The sequence below is a fragment of the Erithacus rubecula genome, assembly GCF_903797595.1.
Source record: "Erithacus rubecula genome assembly, chromosome: 3".
In the NCBI taxonomy this organism is placed as follows: Eukaryota; Metazoa; Chordata; class Aves; order Passeriformes; family Muscicapidae; genus Erithacus; species Erithacus rubecula.
The window spans coordinates 114,231,530-114,252,218 of NC_136689.1; the positions used below are offsets into that span (position 1 = coordinate 114,231,530).

At 37.9% G+C, this 20,689-nt stretch overlaps 1 protein-coding gene across 1 annotated transcript in view; it reads right to left on the reverse strand.

Moving 5' to 3' along the window:
• Window positions 1–20,498, reverse strand: part of ARMC1 (armadillo repeat containing 1) — a 34,198-nt gene extending 13,700 nt beyond the window's left edge. Inside the window, exons 1-3 of the mRNA XM_079300026.1 lie at window positions 19,512–20,498; window positions 16,808–17,008; window positions 12,652–12,743 (exon numbers count right to left, since the gene is read on the reverse strand). Coding sequence (XP_079156152.1) covers window positions 12,652–12,743; window positions 16,808–16,999 — 284 coding nt within the window. The 5' untranslated portion in view covers window positions 17,000–17,008; window positions 19,512–20,498. The remainder of the gene's footprint in view (window positions 1–12,651; window positions 12,744–16,807; window positions 17,009–19,511) is intronic.
• Window positions 20,499–20,689: the final 191 nt, after the last annotated feature.

Below are 20,689 nucleotides of genomic sequence, written 5' to 3' on the forward strand. Positions count from 1 at the left end.
TTCATACATGCAAGTACTGTCCCTGCATTTTTCCCTAGGATCCTAAGCAGTGATATTTTCAACCATAATTTTATTTCCATAACAAACTTAATTCATTGCAATGCATGTAGTAGCCCATATGACAAAAAAAGCACAAGTAAATTCATGGATTGACATGAATTCCATCATTCCATTTTATCACTATTGGGCAAATCAGATTGTTTAAAGTATATACACAGTGATTTATCATTTAGTCATGGGTAACAAATGGCTAATCAACATATACTCAGATCACTATGCATTAAGACTACTATTTGTACAAACACTATGTATTTGTTTCCAACTGAACAATTTCTTTTGGAATACATTCTTCCCATACTTAAAGACAGAAATTGTTTCTAGCAACTAAAGGGAGCAGTAGGCTACAAAGAGTTGCTACATTCTGTAAGGGGGGGGGGTGGGAAATCACTAATCTTTGATTTTAGAAGTGAAACACAGTGATTGACATGGTTTTGATGAAAACTTGAGCATGAATGACAAGCCTAAAGAAAGAGCATGGTATTAGAGAAAAAGCAATCTGTTTCAAGACAGTTATCTGATCTAGTTGCTTTTCTGCCTGTTCTGCTCCAGTGCCAAGGCAAGATTCTTTCTTATCTCCGAGAATGCTCTTTCTTGTAAGATTTTAGTGGATCCCATGATACAGTGGTCTCACTCATAAGTACATGACTGTTCTCCTAACTCATTCCAGGCAGCAGGCACATTATTTGAAAACAACTTGAAGAGCAGCATTACCTGCACCTTCCTAGAGCTGCAGTATGGTGCTACTACCATGCTACACCTCAGTTCCCTCTAGCCCCAAAATACAGTAAAGACCACATAACACTGTAGAGCAGCTGACAAAATGCTTACCACCTGCTTTCTGAAAAGAAAAATAGTCAAAATCCTGAAGAATACAGACATCAGGATCCTTATGTGAGTCATTAACAATACAGTATGCATAGTAATGTGTTAACAACAGGAAAAACAATTTGTAGGTGTAGAACAGGAAAAGAGAAGTTGTAGGACTGGGCAAGCCTTAAGTGACAGAATAAGCAGCAACACTGGATCTTCAAACCCCAAAACCAAGCAGGTGGACTGCTCAATGAACCTATGTATGGCCTGAGTACAGTAGTATTATGTGCCTAAACCCCAGTGGTATCACCCACGTGCTCCAAGGAGGTGGCATCATGGAAACAAGGCAAAGTCACACAGATTTTCCAAGAATGTTCCCTAGAACTGCAAGATGCCTGTCACTTGGCACACCTTCCAGACACTACTGATGCTGACAACTGAGACAATTTGACCAGGAGACACTAAACTAACAAGCTTGTAATTAACAAGGAAATCTGATATCTTAAGGTGGATTTTGTACTTAACAAGACATATTCACTGAAATTAGAAGCAAGGATTGGATTTCCCAACGCCACTTCCAGCTCAGTTTACATCATGTACCTACTGACTGAAGATGCACAGAAACCCCATGTAAATGCTGGGATGTTCTGAAGACTGCTGAACACAAACAAACAAAAAAGCCTAAATATTTAATCAGTTGTAAATAAGAGTAAAATCACAGTACAATCTCATTAACTGCTGTAAATTCAGTGACTGATATAATTTAAACATTTAGTAAATTGATTAATTACCCATATTTAGAATATTTTCTTGTTTCATTCTATTGTCCTCTGATCACAAGAAGAGAATGAACTTTCAAGAATGGGATAACAGATTTGAACATATGCCATATGCTTAACCCAGCTATTCATCCAATTTTGTTTAACTCTTGCTATTTATACACTAAATGGAAAATCAACTTTTGATCTCCCACAGATTGGTGTCTACCATATGGACGTACTCTACATTAAAAAAAAAAACAAACCAAAAAAAAAAAAACCACACAAAATGCAGGGCCTCTTAACTCAACTAAACTCAAGAGGCTCCATAGCAGCATTTGCTAGACAAGAGTCCACATAACAAACTCCATGTTGAATTTCACAGTAGCTAATTCCAACATCTTGCCTGCTAATGAACAGTAATAATTTCATGGATGGCAAAAATCATTGTTTATTATAGGGTTTCAACAAATTGCATCAGGGCTAAAAAAAAATAAATTAAAAAAAAAAATAAATCTTAAGGGCAACAACTGTCTCTGGTCCTTTACAATGAAGGCTATAAAACTTCAGCATTAAAAAGCCAGTTCTTCCTGGGAATGATGCTGTGGTGACTAGGTAGAAGTACTGCTAGTGCTGAAATCAGGCTCAGCACAGAAGCACTTTAGAAATATCTTGAAAAATTCAAACACCACTTTCATGTGTTATCAGCATGCTAACAGCACTAAGTACATAACATAATAATAATTGATTATAGTCTACAATTTGCTGGAAAAATCCATTTATATCTTAAAATTCCCACTGTTTACTTTAGTTTTTAAAAGTAAAGTTCATCTGATTATTTCCCTGAAATTTATGGGACAAGGTTTAAAAAAAAAAAGAAAAAAGAGTTTGAAAGCCCTAAGAGAGAGGCTTCCCTAAACAAAGCCTGTATGAACAATAATAATTAAACTACAGCAGCAACCTGTCCCAGGGAAAAAAAAGCTGGTTTAATCTACAAAGACATACCTATATATGAATTTTGTTTTCTATTAATTTGCTAATATAGTTAATATCAATTCAGTAGAGACCTGAAGTAGGTTAACTATAACATCTTGTTTTCCTACTCTTAAATTACTTATCTATTTGCAAGGAACTGACTTTTTTTATTTTTAAGCAAGCTACTGTGAGCAGCTTCACTTCTAGTCAAAGGGACTGCAGTCCACATGCAAAACAGGTGGAAGCGTACAACAAGGTTATAAAAAAATGTTGTGGGAATTTAATGATGTACCGCATAAATATAGTATGTGTTAAAAATTTTAATTTGTTTCAAGTTATTACATAGGACTTTCTACAGCAAAATTCAATGAAAATCCTTGCCAAAAGATATCAGATACTACAAAGATAGCAGGTACTACAAAACAATGAAGTATCAAATCATATTCCTGGATAGAAATACATCCAATTGAGAATCACATACTTTAACATTAATTGTTTCAGAATAAAATTCACTTTCTTCTGAAGTAGCAGTTCCATGTAGAAACTACTAATGAAGATCTATCATCATTAGTATATTCCCAATCATTTTCCTTTGTAGTACTTATTGTCTGTAATACCCATCTAAAAATATGTAAGTTCTAATCACACACTAGTATCTATGTTTATTGATCAAGCAGCACTCAGGAAAAAAAATAATAAAAGGGTAATCCACTTATGGTTTCTTAAAAAAAAAATCTGCAATTTTTTTTTTTTTTGGGATGCCTACCATGAAGGTCAAAGACCAGGGACAAACACCCCCTGTGGACAAGGTCACTGTAAACCAAATGTAGACACTTGACACTAGCAGGGGAAGATGAGCAACCTCACACAGTGTTAAGCTTGTATCAATTTTCATAAGTAAATTACTCCAGCCTACAATACTGTCCCATCCACACCTGCACTAGTACTAAATACTTTACCACACAATTTGTTACTTTGATTTCAAAGCATCTTAAGCCTTCTTAGCTCTTAATTTTAGTAACCATCAGTAAAAGTCAGGATATTGAAGAACCTATCTCAGCACTTTTTCATGTAAACTCAATACTAATCAGAGAAGGTCACAGTATTCCTGAAATGCTTTCACCACCAGCTGATGACAAGGTTTATCGAGCATCAAAGGCATCCTGTGTTGCCATTACTAATCCTGACTCTCCTGCCAATCCACTTAAATCTGTCTCTACCCTTCCATATAGGTACAGAACTGCACCACAAAAAGAAAACAAGTTGCCTTTTGGCACACCATGTCAGGCAGATCTTGAGGCACAAAGTTCAGCATAATAGCATTTGTTTCCTGTTCTACAGTCAGCAGCTATTTAAATACCAGCTCAGGTTCTATTATTTTTAACATACCATAATACTGTGTCTCACTCTGTAAACCACTCATTTACTTTATAATCAGTATTTCTGAGTTCCCTACTTGTTTTAATATAAAGTCTGCAAAAAGAAACAGGAAGTAAAAACATCTTAAATTACTGCCTAAAATACTTAATACTCTGTTTCAGCCAATTTCTAAATAAAGAATAAACTGGATAAGACATTGAGCACAAAAGGCTTTTAAACAGATGTGTTTTAATAAAAATTATTTTATACTTAATAACCTTTTCTCGGTGTTTCAAAGTTCTCTATTTTTTAAATTCTGCAATACTCATCACAATATTTCCTGCCTACAGTGAAAAGCAACTAGCTCATTTTTACCTTCCCAACTGATTTTTTTCCCATTTAAACAGAAAGTACTCAAAGCAATTATGACTGTGGCACTCCCTCTGTCAGAAAAGCAAGAATAATGCCTATTTATTCAGTAACAGGTACTGAAAATTCTTTTCCAGATTTAGGAACCTACAATTTGGCAATTGCACATAAATCACCACTGTAGAACTTGGGCATCTCAGTGGAGAGGTAACTACTTTCATTGCTTGTTATCATATTCTTAAGCAAGTAAACCAGCCAAAGGCCATGATTTTGAAGAACTTGCAGGTATTCTTTATAAAAACACTGCAATAACAACTACTTACTTTGTGACCTCACCATTTGTCAATTAGTTAACATGAAATTCTCAAAGTGCCAAGAAAATGGAATATTTCTATCACAGAAAAGAGGCAAAAAGAGATTGTTGAAATGCAAGCGCTCTTAGGTCAGAGAAAGTTTTGCATCAATTGCAAGTGTAGCACAGAAACCAGTAACAAAAGTTCTGCTGTTTCACAGAGCATGCAAATGCTTTGACATAGGACAGTAAAAGCTGCTCTATTGTAGTACTGTAGTAAAAAAAACCAGGATGTACTGAACTGGTACTCTGAAAAGTCCATAGAAGCACAGTACCTAGATTACAGTGAGACACACATCAGGCACTGTAAAGCTGCACAACCAACACTCCTGATAGAAGTGGCAGTGGAACATTGTGAGGTAAAAGCAGCAGCAAGGAGAATAAAGAGCACAACTAAACTGCATTTCTGATTGCATCAAAAATACTGTGATAGGAATTCCACACACAAGAGAATGAAAAAATAGAAATCACAAAATCCAAAACTAGGGATTAACAAACACCTAAACTCCTGAGTACAGAAACAGTACTGATCATGTAGAGCTTACTAAGCAAGCTGCATGCAAGTAGAAATGTCTCTGACTATGGAGGTCCTGAGATAATAAAAAAAATAAATATTAAAAAACCCACTAACATATTTTGTCAGGGCACAGAGGAGACCCATCCATTGGGTCATGTTTCAGCATTTTTTAGTGTGCAACTCTACACACACAACCAGCAAGCCTATCCTAAATTGTACCTTTCATAAGGGATCTTCAGAACAGTCATTTACATGACAGCTAATTTATATTAACCCATGCAAAATATAAACTCACAGTAGCACTTCAACACATAAATTGCTAGTTACATTTGAATTGCTGACAATCCAGTCTTTGACTGGTCTTAAAAATTACATCCATCTTTCCAAAACTTTGAACCTTATTTTCTTACCTCACACAGCCATAAGATTTGCCCAGAAAGCTTGTTGCATTATGTCTAAAGTCTAGGTTAACACCAATATTGTAACAGTAGGATTTTAACTAATGCTTTATGTGTTTTATTAGTCATCATTTGTCCCTGTGTGTGCACCTCTGTGTTGAGGTCATAACTTCCTATATGGTTAATAACACTGAAATCTCTAGAGGAATTAAAGACTGCTGAACCAAAGTCTGAACTTCTGTTAGTTTGCCATGATCCACACACAAAAAGAGCAGGAACTTCTACTGAGAACATGTCTAAGTAAATGAGGTATCTCACTATGTTAAACCCTGTCCCGTAGATATAACCACCTTCAAATAACAGTCCTTGACAGACAAAAGAAGCTTTCAGCTATTTAGACCAAATAACGTGGTATTTTTAAAGAGGACATACTGATGTATCCTACATTTCGTAATAGCTCATTGTTTTGTTTTAGGGGGAAGGGGGCAGAGGAGGCTTTTCCAAAAAAAACTTCAAGAAACAAGCGATTTCTAAAACTTGTAACATTTAGAAAATATACAATAAAGGCATTCTTTAAAGAAATTCAGGGTATCTAGGAGAGAGGGGGTATATTAAGCTACTTTGCTTAACAATGCTGAACAGAACAGCCTGCAGGCATCTTCCTGCTGTGACCCTCTATTACTAACAAACACATTGCTCCAGTAATAAATACACAGGAGCCCCACAGCCCAGGCATGCACCAGCAACCAAGGGCGCCATTTTATTGGAGAAAATATGAGGAAAGGGAAGGCCAGGAAACTTAACGTGGAACAGACAGAGACGTGTGATTATTCTTCCTCCAGGTGATACACTACAATGGAAATAGTGACTAAAACCAAAATTTTTGGAACCTACTGCTCACACAAAAATCAAAGGCCTATGATAATCATATTCTTCTCCAAAAACACAACTTTTCAGTGCAGAATCACAAGTACTGAAGAGTTCAAAAATAATCATGCAACAGAATCATGCTTCCCATTACCCAATCTCAACTGTTTCTCAATTTTGACGTGTTAAAGAAACCCCACATGCCAAGGATTACAAAACCAGCATTACTGACTCAGAGAAAAATAAAATCTCTACAGTCTCTAAAAAGCTGTTTCCTTTTCCTCTGCAGACCAGGTTTTAAGTATTCCAAATAATAACATAAACGCATTAAATGCAAGAAATTTACAGTTTTTAAACTAATTTCTCAAAGTACAATCTTGAAGTTGGCTATATGGCAACTTCCTTTTATTCATCAGATATTCCTTTAAATACACAGTTTGCCTACTTCCTAATTAATATATGGCCTTTGCCCTGTCTTTTCCCAACCATTCATCCTTTGACAAAGAAGAAAAAATAGCATACCACACAACAAAAAAAAACTATCAAACTATTGTGATGCTACATCCCTACCATTTTAACTTCAAGTAATACCATATGAAATGCTTGGCTTTTGCCTTTTTTTTGGTCAGGCATCATAAATTTAAACTTTGCTGCTTTCAATGAATAATTAAATTTTCAAAAAGTGCAGGTAATTAAGACTACCAAAAATTAAAACTGAGTAAGAAGTCAGCAATTATAGACTGCATGTATTTTACCAGATCTGCAAGGGACTCTAATTAAACACATATTAATTGCCCTAATCTTCTTAGGCAAGTAATAAATTAGAAGAGCTGATTAATGCACTGGATTTAGTTCAGCTTGTTAAATCTGACAACCTGGCAAAGGAAGACTATCTTGAAAAGCTCTTTTAGCTAAGTAATTGGAATTTTACTCTCAGTAATTTGCCGTTCCATAATAAGAGCTATTTAGTATATTGACTCTTCATCAGTGTCTTCTTTTTAAATACATACTAGTTATACTGAAACAGTACCATTATGCTGCTCATAAAAATTATAAAAAATTATGAACTTTGACCTTTATTGTCCATCAAAAGACAGTTTCACTCTGAACACAAATTAGTGTATTTCCTTGTAGGCAATAAATCCAAATTAATTTTAATTCTAGAAGCTGCTAATAACATTTTAGAAAGTCCATATGGACACATTAACTCCACTACACAATTCATAAAGCCAGCAACTAAGCCAGTTTTCAATATTAAATAATTGCTGATGACTGCTGGAATACAATGAAACACCAATATTCAAAGCTTTTTGATCTCTTCTTTTTTATTTTACCTATTTATGCAAACACTTCTGCACATACACATGACATGGGAGTGCAACATTTTTGTAATATCAGCCATAAAAAAAGAGAAGTATTGGAACCTCCAACTAAAGGTTCTTACCAATAGAGAACTGGAAACCTCCAAGTAGAGTTTTAAAGGTCTGCTATTTCCCCAACACAGTTACTTACTCCTAGCTTGAAAAAGGTAACATGGAAAAATTAATCAAGTTTCACTTCAAAATAAGCAGATGTAGGTGGAAAAAAAAATCCCTTGCTAAGGAAAAAAACAAGTAAAGACAAGGGAATCAGAAATTTTTATACTTGAAAAATGTTTTGAAGTATTTAATGAAAACTGAAACAGCTCTTCATATGTCCTAGAAAATGTAAAAGTATATAAAGTCTTTCACATGAAAAGCTTAGAAAAATCATGTATTCCAAATCAAGTTCAGTCAGAAAAGAAAGCAAAAACAAAAACATCTAACTGCCATCAAATTTTCATTCTGTATTCCTTAGAGTTGACATTCCATACTTCTCCTGTAGAACCTGTAACTTCTAAGATATAAACTTAAAATGTGTTACTCTTCTGTTGGCAAAATCTAGTGTTCATATACCTTAAAAATCAGTGAACCCGAAACCTATCCTTTGTTCCTCAGGTGTAGTATCAACTAAGGAGTTAGCAAGACATCAGTTTTGAGCAGCAGCATGGTTTTCACAACTGAGTTTTAACACTTAGAATAAGCAAAACACCAAAAAGTTGATCAGATAACACTAGAGGACTGATAATCCATGAAAGGAGAGATGAAGGTGCCTCAAAGAATAGTCAAACTCAGTTGTCCCAAATATTTCCTACCCATTCCTCATGATGCAGTGCAATTTACTGCTTATCACTGAAGTCCCTAGCACAGGAGAAATACTTTACTGTGAGGCACTGGAACAGGCTGCCCAGAGAAGCTGTGGATGCCCTATCCCTATTCAAGGTTGGATGGAGCTCTGAGCAACCTGGTTGGGTGAAAGGTGTCCCTGTCCAAAGCAGGGGGTTGGAACTAGGCCCTTCTATGTTTTTATGACTGGTGGCACACAATTTCAACTCCCATCCTCAGAAGCCTTCATGAAAGAAATGGTACTTTGCCATCATGATAATAAATAAGTGGTATAGTCTTTTTCCATTGGTTGTGTATTACCTGCAATGAAAGGGTTAGGGCTTGTGCCTCAGGCTCCCAGGTAACTACTACAAGAAGCCATCAGCAGAAAACCAGTTCCAACTACTTTCCAGGTGATGGCATTGACCATTTAAGGACCTGTTGGACTTGTTAGCTGCACTTAGATTATGACAAGAAACTTCATATCTTAACTTGATGTCTCTAACAAAGAAACCTTCAAGGCTTATAAAAAGACACAAGATGAGAAAAGCCCTCAAATTTCAGGATTTGTGTAAGAGAAAGCAAAAGAGAACTAGAATGCTAAATACCTCAAATTCCTAGCACAGTGTCAGTTCAGCACTGATGAACATAAACTTAAGTTTGAAATATGACAAATATTCAGTTTGTGATTTGCTTGCACTCCATTTCATTGCTCGAGAAGACATACCACAGCTTTATAGGCAGCAGAACAGTTTGTCATAAATCAGTACTGAAGAGGGAAAGCCACTGAATATTATTTAGTTAAGTGAGAAAATGGACAGTGAGAGTCGAAAAATCCTTGGTGAAAAGGAACAATTCAGATGACAGGATGTGCTTCATCTATCAGGAGCAAAAAGCCAGTAACTACAATTTCTGGTCCAGAAGATGCTGGCTTCAGTCTCTCTTGAAAGAAAGAAACAAAAGCTGGAAAAAACAGAATTCTGAGAGAAGTTCCTGTCTTTTTTGTATAATTTGTTTGCATTTTTGTAACACATTATCAAAAATAAATTTAAGTCCTAAACTAAATTCTGAAAATAATAAAAAAAATTTTAGATAGAGCAATGAGTTAAACAGATTCTGGAAAATAAGCAGGAACAGAGTGTATGAAGTCATTTAGACCAGTCTACTTTCAGTTCAACAGACTACAATATCTTCTGGTAGACTGAAATCAATTGAAGGCTAGAACCTGCATTTTGTAAAGCAAATCAAAGCCACTAGAGGCCTTGTTTTCTGCCCTACAGACTTTCTAACAAAAAAACTCCACAGCCCAAAACCTAATTGTCACAAAAATAATTCTACATTTATCTTCTCAGCACTCTTCTACCATCTTCCTCTGTATTTATGCAGGCAGTACAAAACTTAATTTCAGCATTTCCTGTCAACATTAAAACCTAAAATCCTGACAAGCACATGACAAAGTCTTGTGGTTGAAGATGCTATGTATTTAAATTTTCATCATATCACACTTTCCAAATGCTACCAGCATACAAATCAAACGTATGTTCTTACTGTTGCCAAAGAGCTTTCTAGAAAAAGAAAAAAAAAAGAAACACCTACAAGATTTCCAGTTTTCATTGACTTATCTCTCATTTTCTGGACATATCTAATCTTCACTCTTTTGGCCTCTGAAATTGAAACCTAGAAAAAATGTTGTCGAAGAGATTTCCATAATTGTTTTTAATGTTTCCCAAGTAATATTTGCAAGCTACAGAGACTGATAATGAACTACCATTCCCCTTCTAACAACTTTTTCAGGATATCTCTGCATTCTAAATAGGCACACAATCTATACTAAAAGTAAGTTATTTTGAAACACATTCTTCTGTTATCACCTAAAGGTCTCATTGTTAATATGAAAGCAGCAAAGACTTCTTTATATTTAATTTAATTATGCTTGCCCTTAGAAAAGGTGAATATTGGAAGACTTAATACCATTTTTCTCTCCATACATCATATAAGAACACCTATCACTTCAAAAGTTATAATTATTACACTATTTTAAAAAATTGACAAATCTTCTAAATTTTAGTAACTTTGTTCACTTTTCCTTTTAAGATGTTTTAAATCCTTGTGTTTTGCCTAACTGGTGAATCACAAGATGATATTCAGGCATAATGCTGAAATCCATGCCAATACATAATTGTCTTTAGCTTTAGCACAATTAATTTAGTACTTAAGTAAACAGCAGTAATATTTCCCAGATCACACAGAACTTCAGTACAGACATTAGTTCCCCCTCCTTCAGGTTCACACATATAGATGAGTGTCAGACAGAGGGAAATACAACAATAATCCTGTAATACCCAAGAATAATCCCAAATCCTGGGCTGCATCAAAAGCAGCAGGTCTAAGGAGGTGATTCTGCCCCTCTGCTCTGCTCTTGCTCCCCCATCTGAAATGCTGAGCACAGTTCCAGCACGCCCAACATAAGAAGGACATGGAACTGCTGATGCAAGTCCTGAGGAGAGCCACAAAGCTGCTAAAAGGACTAGAGCACCCCCTTTACAAAAAAAAGGCTGAGAAAGTTGGGGCTGTTCAGCTTGGACAAGAGAAAGTTGGGTGGAAATCCCATTGTAGCCTTTTGGTATCCCAAGGAGCCTACTGGGAAGTCAAAGAGGGATTTCTTCATCAGTTACTGTAACAATAGGACAAGGTGCAATGGGTACAGAAACCCAACAGAAACCTGAAAGAGGTTAGGTCTTAGGGAGAAATTCTTTACTGTGAGGGTGCTTAAGCACTGAAACAGGCTGCCCAGGGAGGCTGTGGGTGCCCCAACTCTGGCAATGTTCAAATCCAGGTTGGAAAAGGCCTTGAGCAGCCTGGTCTAGTGGGTAGGGACTTGATGATCCTTAAGGCCCATTCCAACCCCTTAACATTCTATGATAGTAGGAGACATACCACCAAGAACTGGCAGGGCTGTGGAGATGAAGGAATTAGCAAAGTCAAGTCTTGTGTTTTTTCTAAAAGAAATTTGTATTTCTACATTGCAAGTGACAGAGGTTCAATTAACATCTTAAAATATTCAAAACCTTTATACTTGAATATTTAATATACAATTTTACTTGTGTTTTATCCTATTCTAAATAATTTTTTTAAACATTCACCTAAGACATCTCAATGCAGCAACATGGCTTTTCTCCTCCCCCATGGAACAGCTCCTAACATTGCCAAAGCCCAGAGCTCCAACAGAGCACTACCAAAAAATAAATGTGTGTAAAATAATCACCTTCAGACAGTTTGATGGCAAGTTAATTCTTGCTATGACAGACTAATCTTTGAAGAAGGCTGTTAGGCTTTCTTTTGAATAGTGATTCACCTTAGTTCATCACATAAATTTCTGTTGATTGAATGCACATGTGCATCATCTCCAGTGTGCATGTACACAGAGATCTTCCAGAATTCAAGACTTAGCAGCTAGAAATCTTGAGAAAATCCAACAATCACAAATTTTAAGAGACATAACCCATCTGACACTTTGTACAAAGATATTAGAGACTACTAGAAACCTCATTAATTTCTACTCCATCTGTAAGATGTTTTCTCAACACAGAACTGCAGATATTTACTTCCAAAAATACACTGAAACTAATTCCCTACCCAAAGGTGGAGTTCAAAGAATAAATGTGGCAGATGCCAAGCAATTTCTTTAAATGCACTACTGCAAGACAACCTTATGCAATGATGAGAATGATTATAAGAGAACCTGAAAGAAAGGACAGAATTAGTTATCTTGTAACAAGACAAAGAAAACTAGCTGTTTAGCAAATGACCTGCAAATTAATATTTCTTGTAGGCTATGACTACTTCAACATACCATAAAAAGAAAATCATTAATTGCTTGCAGCCATATGATTCTAACAAGGAAATATTACAAAAACCAATATACAAGTTCAGTCCAAGTTTTACTCTGTATCACAATTATATGGTTCCATTGCTTGGATCCAACATCCCATTGTGAACTTACTTTTGTATTACATTCTGTAAGCTGAGCATCATACCCAATTCACTCTTCATCTTTTCTCTGTTGACACGGCACTCAGCCAAATAGCGGAGAGCCTAAAAGACAGAGGACCACAGCAGATTAGCAATACATCCAGTACATTCAGTCATTTCTGTTAGTGCACATCTGCAAAACAGTCACAGAGGCAGTTCCAGTAGGAAGAGAAAGAATTATCACCTACTTTGAACGCCAAAACATTATTTCATTTCTATAAATACACAGCAAGCACAGAGTATCTAATCTATGAGAAAAAGTTGAGAGACTGGGTTTGCTTATACCAGCTGAGAGCCTAAGGGACAATTTAACAGCTGTCTACAGCTATGCAAGAAGCCTTTACAAATACAATTGAGCCCAGCTTTCCTCTACAGCAGCAGACAAGGGGGAACAGCTACAAACTATAGCTTGGGAGGTTCAAATCAGGTACTATAAAAAGCTTTTCTCCTCTGAAGGTACTACAACACTGGAACAGATAACCTAGTGGAACTGCAGAACGAACGAGACAAAGCTACAACTGACCTGATTGAGTGCTGGTGAAAGCCCCAGTTCAAACAGCAAACTGAAGTGAATGACTTCCAGAAGTCCCTTCCAATAAATATTTACGTGATCTGAGATCTACAGTAATTTTTATACATGATGCTTCCAGTATAATTTCCATCAATTCAGTGGGTTTCCCCAGTACTAGAAACCTCATCATTACCAAGTGCCTACTGCCCACAAAAAGACACATGTATAAGCTACTGAAGACCAATTACAACTTCATCATTACATGTAGGAACAAGAACACAAGCAGCAGCAGGCTTCTTAGCTTACTGTGACCTAAACTGGGAAATTACACTTATTTGTTGCCCAAGGTTTTTTTTACTTGACTTTCAAGGGCTAGATTCTTTGCACAATTTTACACTGTTGACCCCAGTCAGCAAGTGCATATTCATACAATCCTCCTAACAGAACAATCTTCCAACTAAAATGTCAGTCCTTTTTATGAGACATATCTCTATTGTTTATGCTGAGAAAGTTTTCTTAGAAGGAGCCTCCAAAGGTGTTTTACTGATGTAGGTGCAAGAACTGCACTTGAAAAATCCTGCAATACACAAATATAGTGATTTATAAAACGGGGTTTGTGACAAGGTTTAGAAGTGCATCAACTATATATAGTCATGTAGTAGCTACACTGCACAGTAACTGCTTTAAAAATAACATGCTCCTTAATCCCTTCAGAAATAGAGGACTAATCATCAGGGGTTATTTTTTCCAAGTCATCTTCAGCACACATCAGGTAAAATTAACAAGACCATTTTACTGCTTTTCAAGAAACTCTGGCTTGCTGTCTGGCATAGTAAGAACTGCAGGTGAGATTTTTGTTATTTATTGATGGAGACCAGTATCAATTGTTGCAGTTTACAAATGTTGTATATACATTTATTATTTTACTTTGCAACTATGGGGAAATACCTAAAAGATAGTTCTCAACTAACTTGCATGCTATGAAATGTATCCTTGCTGGTATAACAAGTTTCTTATTTTCATTCTGGCAATTTAGTAAAGGTACAACCCAGCTGGACAGAAAAGTCTATTCTTTTAACTGCTAATTTTTTGAGTCACAGCTCAAATAAGACCAAAGTCATGAGACCAACTTAATTGACCCAACTTTTCAACACTAGGAGGTTCCCATTCCTCCTGTCTCCCATGGGAGACACAAAGGTCTGAACCTTCAAAGAAATGAGATCATTTACATTTATTAAATCATACTGAAAGCATAGGGAAAGTTAGCATTATGAACTTTGGCTCAGCTTCTGTTCAGCTAAACACCAGTGTTAGCTTTAAGGTAAATTCATCATAACGAACAGCATTATCTGCATACTTTAATACAAAATACACTGCTGCTAGTCTTAATAAAGACACCTCTGATGGTTTTTAAGTGAAATTTTAAAGTAGTTCCTTAACTTCAGTGTCCTACTTTATAAAATTTTCGTCCAAATTTCGGAGGTGAAAAAAAAGTACTATTGACTGCATTACTCCTGATTTTTTTATATTTAAATAATTCAAAACTTCTAGCATTTGAAGTGTATCATAAAGAACTTTAGAAATTGAGACTAGATAAAACCAGAAATACCCAGAAAATATGTATCAATTCTTCATCAGATACAAAGAAATGGCTCAGCTGAAACTGCATATTGGGCGAAAGAAAACATCCTCCCTGAAAAGTTCTACAACACACAAAAAATTAAACATGGATTTCTTTATGGATTAAATATATGATTCATGCAGATTATTAGAATTTCAGGTACAGGAATTGCTGAGTAGTACAAGAAGAAATTTAAAATCAGTGCTGCACATCCCTTTATTAGATATATATTTAATGGAAGATCATTACTTTTAACAACTCCCATGCAAATGGAAGCACTTTTTGACCAACAGGATGACTACAAAAACAAAAAGACTTTTCAGAATGGAAAAATGTAAAACATGAAGCCTAAAAAGTTGTCAGCAAAGATATTTAAACCTTCAGAACCTATTCAAGAACTCAAACACAAGGAGTCTGAGTAGCAGACCAGAACATATTTCAACAATAAACTGATCCATTTCTCATTGCAGCCACATCCTGGTCTCTAGAACCTGACTCTTAGTCCACTCTAACTGTAGGTTATCACTACATGGAACAACAAATCTGCCTCTCATCCTCACCCAAGGAGATTTCTTTTCAACACAACTTGAGTACTATCAGTGGCTGCGGAACCACACTGCAGATTGGATTACTCCTCATAAATCTTGACAAAACCAGTCCTTTCATGCAAAACTAATTTTTATAACATGATCAAGAGCATGATTTCTGAATCTCCTGCAAGCAGTGAGAAGACACAGCCTAATATAAGAAAGGAAGGAAAAAGAAAATGGGATATCCAAACAAGGTCTTCCTTTAAATTCACAACCTAAGGAAGCTACACTGGAAAGAAAACCAATGCAACACATTTCCAAGAACAGTAAACTCAAACCCATGTTCTCCTATTGAATTATAGTCTGCCAAATGTTATGGCAATGCTTACCTAAAAAACTAACACAGGTTTCCTGGCTTATGGGACCTCCCTCTCCAAACTCAAAAGAAATCAGAGTCTCTAAACTAATTTCAAGAAGTCCACTAATATCCAATATATTGCTTTGATGAAAGCAATACAAATCAAAACCTAAGAATTATGGTACAGATAGGTCTCAGTGATATAAAAAATAATGCACACTTGAATTTAAAAGCCAGGGCTCTTCATTCTTTCACATTCTTTACAATTCAATAATGACATAATTGAAAAAAAAAAAAAAAGAGCAACATATAAATTTCAGTAACTTAAAATGTTAGAAGTCTAATTCAACTCTTAAATTCTGACTTTTATTTCTCCCATTTATAAGCAAGAAACACATTTTTAAGCTAATATTACAATTCAAGATAAGAAATCAGGACTTGGGCATTTATGATTTAGAATGAGAAGAAACAGGCAAAAGCTGAAACAGTGTACTAGATACTGACAGGCTTGGTTCTATCTGTTTTGAGAGGGTTTTGTTTGTTTTTAATACCATGAGGCTGTTCAAATGCTGGAACAGTGTTCCAGAGAGGTTGTGGAATCTTCATCCTTCAAGGTGTTCAAGCCAGCACCATCACGAGCTGTGATCTGAGTGCACCCAGTTTGGCCATGGGATGGGACTACATCACCTCAGGAGATTGTTTGCAACCTAAGATATCCTATGATTGGATTTTGATTTTTATAATGTGAGCATCAAATCCCTGTCCATATTTACCAAGCTCTATGACTTCATCTTAAAAAACAGATTTAAGGGTCCTTACATCCCTCCACACAAAAAGTGAAATAGCTTTACTAGGGAAAAAATGCAAAGTAAATCAGTATCTTTTCAAAAATCCACTGGAACAATCTGTCAGTTTTTAAATATATGTTTTAAGAAAAAAAAACCACATGAATATCAACATAACATAAAATCAGGCATTAATTTTCACATTTTTATTTATTCAAACAAATTGTTTAAACAGTTTTATTTGTAAACTGCTTGTTTAAACAACTTGTCTAACAAAATTTAAAGCCCTACCAACATAGAAATTTATCTCCAGAATACTTACTAGTAAAGCTGAATGAACAACCTGAGGGTTGGGATGGTCCAAAAACAGAATAAGACCTGGCAGGCATCCTTGATCCTGAACAATGGCCCGTCTGTTCAATGGATCAGCTGCTAGATCTCGGAGCTGGTTAACTACAGACAGTGCATCAGGCTCCTCACTCATAGCAGAATTCATCTTTTCTGCACCATTCATTCAAAATACCTGCAGAAAAAAAAATTATTACTACTATCACAGCGTTTATCATTAGTTAAAACATAGACTAAAAAAAAGCACAAAGAGAATGATTTGTTCTAAACAAAAAGGTATAAAAAACCCAAGGACTAGAAGTCATGGAAGGTGGATGGAATTGATAAGGATGTGGGTCCTGAAATTTAAACTGAAAATCTAAACTTGCTATGCAGAGAATTAACATATTTGGTTAATTTGGTTTTTATTTGTTTCCTATATGCCATTTCAGACCAACCAATCTTTATGGGAGTATTGTGTGCTGGGTTTTTTCCTTAAGCTAGTGACAAATGTTTTCAATAAATCCAGTTTTCTCACAAGGCACCCTAGAAGTCTATGAACATCCTTCTGTGTGAAGGTGCAAAAGTCAAAGTATTTTCAAGTAACTTTGGCCATCAAAAAAGTTTACAGAAAAAAGAACCATGAAAGTCAACAAAATATTAACAGTGCAGCAAGAACAGCTAAGACCAAGCTTTACCCTTTAGCTATATATCAAATAACTAATGTAATGCCATATACTCAAAGGCAGAAAGGGCTTTAGAGGCTGGGTTTGAGTTTTTTCTCCTTTCCACGAGTATCCCTCGACAAAAAGAGCAAGCAGGTCACGCCTTGCTCCAGTCGAAGTCCAAGCCACCAGATCAATTTCAAAGGAGATGCATGTTAGCTTGAGAGTATCAGATCGCAGGGCTGTTTAATAATAACTACTTAACAGGCAACAAAAGCATAGGTTTGCTAAAAAAATAAAATAAAATAAAAAAAAAAAACAAAAAACAAAATCTTGCTACAAACAAACCAGTTTCTCTGTGCCTCTGAAACTACTAAATACTAACTGTAGTCCTGGTATTTGCCAGTACCAACTCAGCCAAATAACTTAAAGCACAAAAGTGGGAGTGAACACATATTGTTAATTTGTTAAACCGCTCATTTTCCCCCAAATAAAGAACAAATACAACTTTTAAGTGATCACATTCTTTTAACATCATTTGCCAACACCACATTGTTTTTCCACTCAAAGTTGGCCTCTGAGGAACATAAATTTATCACATTCATCAAAAACAATGAATCATAAACATGCATTTGGACTATGATAATTTCAGACATTGTCACATAGAAAAAAAGCTGTTAACCTCTAAGTCAATGCTTCCTACTTCAGGAAAGAGAGTGCTAGAGGGAAAAGTACAGACCAGTGATTAGTGTCCAGACTATTTCTCTTGACTATCAGAAATCAAAAAGATATCAACTGGGAGATAGAGCAGCTCAATCAATACAAGTTTGTGTTTCCAAAGGAAAAAACTCCAAATTAAAACACACAAAAAAACCCAAAACCTCAGCAAACAAACAAAGCCAAAGCAACTCTGATAAGTATTATTAACTATTTTCCATAATACACAAAGGAACTTGTTACTCAAGACTTAAAAATCTAATCAGGTGTGGATCTAATGCTAATCAAAGCCTCTAACTTGCAGGTCTGTGTCCCAAGCACCAAAGCATTCCTATAACTCTTTCCATTCTCATCACCTTTGGCCTTTTTCCTTCCAATCCTCTGAAAAAACTCACCCACAAAATCATTTTACTCCCTCCTATTCCATTAGACTACACTCATCTGAAGGGAGCTACATGAAAGATGGAAAGGGACATTTTACAAACACATAAGGTGATAGGACAAGGGGCAATGTCTTTAACCTGAAAGAGGGTAGGTTTGGATTAGATATTGAAAGAAATTGCTGTAAAGGTGGTGATGCATTGGAACCAGTTGCCCAGAGAAGTTGTGGATGCCTCATCCCTGGAAGTGCTCAAGGCCAGCTGGGATGGATTGAGCTCTGAGCAACCTGGTCTAGTGGAAGATGTCCCTGCCTAGAGTAGGGGGTTAGAATTACATGCTCTTCAAGGTCCCTGCCAACCCAAACCAGTACGTGATTCTGTTATCCCCAGACCCTTCTCCCTCTCTCCTAAGCCTCAACACCAGAGACAACTCTGAAATTCTCACCCTTCTCCACCACCTGCAACAATCAATTCCAGCAAAACTAGCACCCCCGCCCTCTTCCCGGAGTTTTTTAATTAAAAACATTGGGCAGTCTCGAAAGTTATAATAAGATATCTAGAATTCAGGAGTCTGGCAGAGCAGCGAGCCAGGTGCCTGATCCTGTCTCGTTCCCGTAGCTCTGAGATCAAAGCTGACCGAGTCACCGCAGTTATCTCTGCCGCTCTCCCCTCCGCTCTGTGCTCTCGCCGGGGCGCCGGAGGAACCTGCACAGCTCCGCTGCCAGCCCTCCCCAGGCGGCCGAGCCTCAGCCCGGCTGGGAGCAGGCCCTGGGTCTCAGTTCCCGGGCCCCGCGGCCGGCGGAGACTCAACCCCGGAGCCAGCGGGGAACAGGAGCTCCGGGGTGTATCTGGAAAGCAGAGGGAACCTCGGCCGCACACGCCTCCCCCTCACGGCCCTTCCCGGCGCGGCCTGCTCCCCTCCCCGGCAGGGCCGTACCGTCGCAGAAACCGTCCCTGGGCGGGCTAGCAGCTCAGCCCCGCGCCCCCATGTCCCGCGGGGCGGGGCGGCCTGCGGAGAGCGGCGGGAGGAGCACGGGAAGGAGCTCGGGAAGAACCGCGGGAAGAGCACCGGGACGAGAGCGACCGCACCACCCACGGCAACCCGCTCTGACCCGGCACCTCGCAACACCGCGCAGCGCGATTGGCGCGTACCGGGCGCGGCTCTCCCCCAATCGTGGGGTTCTTTGTTCCTGGGAGGGGCGCGGTGCACGCCGGGAGATGTAGTCCGAGGGCTATAGTCCGGAAACACGCTCCTCTCTCAGCTCCATTTGTTTTGGATTTATTTTTTTTTTTCCCTCCAAAGATGGTTATCACCAGAAGTTGAATTTAATGCTCAAATAAAGTGTAGCGTGTACTTTAAAACAATCTAGTGTGAATTACACCTAATGCTGTATGGACAGAGGGTGCCCATCTCCTAGTTCGAAATCCGAAGCGGGTATTACCCACCCCATGAGAAACAATTACATTTAGTTAAGTAGAGAATCAAGGCATCGTTAAGGCTGAAAAGAAACTAACGGCACCAGGTTCAACATCTTGATGCTTCACGATTATTTAGGTCCCCATCTCTTCCAAGTCGCTGATGATTTCCTTTTCCTCGTTCCTCCACGTCATCTCCGCACATGATTTTGAATAATATTTGTAGGAGCGCGGCTGGCCCGGCAGTGACAGGGGAGGGCCGCTGCTGCTCCCCATCGTCTCAGAATCACGGAATTAGCGAGGCTGGAAAAGACCTCTGAGCTCATCCAGTCCACTGCGAAGAAAACCAGCTCCTCATCCAGACCAGGGCACCGAGTGCCACATCCGCCTCTCTTAAACGCCTCTGGGGACGGTGACTCCACCACCTCCCAGGGCGGTCCGCTCCACCGTTTAACCACCATTCGTTTTGTGAACGAATCCCTCCTGATGTCCAACCTGAGCTACCCCCGGCACAGCCTGAAGCTGTGTCCTTTATCCTGCTCGCTAGTCGCAGGGAGATGAGCCCGACACGGCCGCGGCAGCGGGACCGAAGCCGCCCGTCCCGGCGGCGCTCCCGGCGCCCCGCCCCTATTGGCGGATCCCGTTCACGTGACCCGGCGGGGGGCGGAGCGGCGCGCGCTGCCGGCTCGGCGCCTGCCG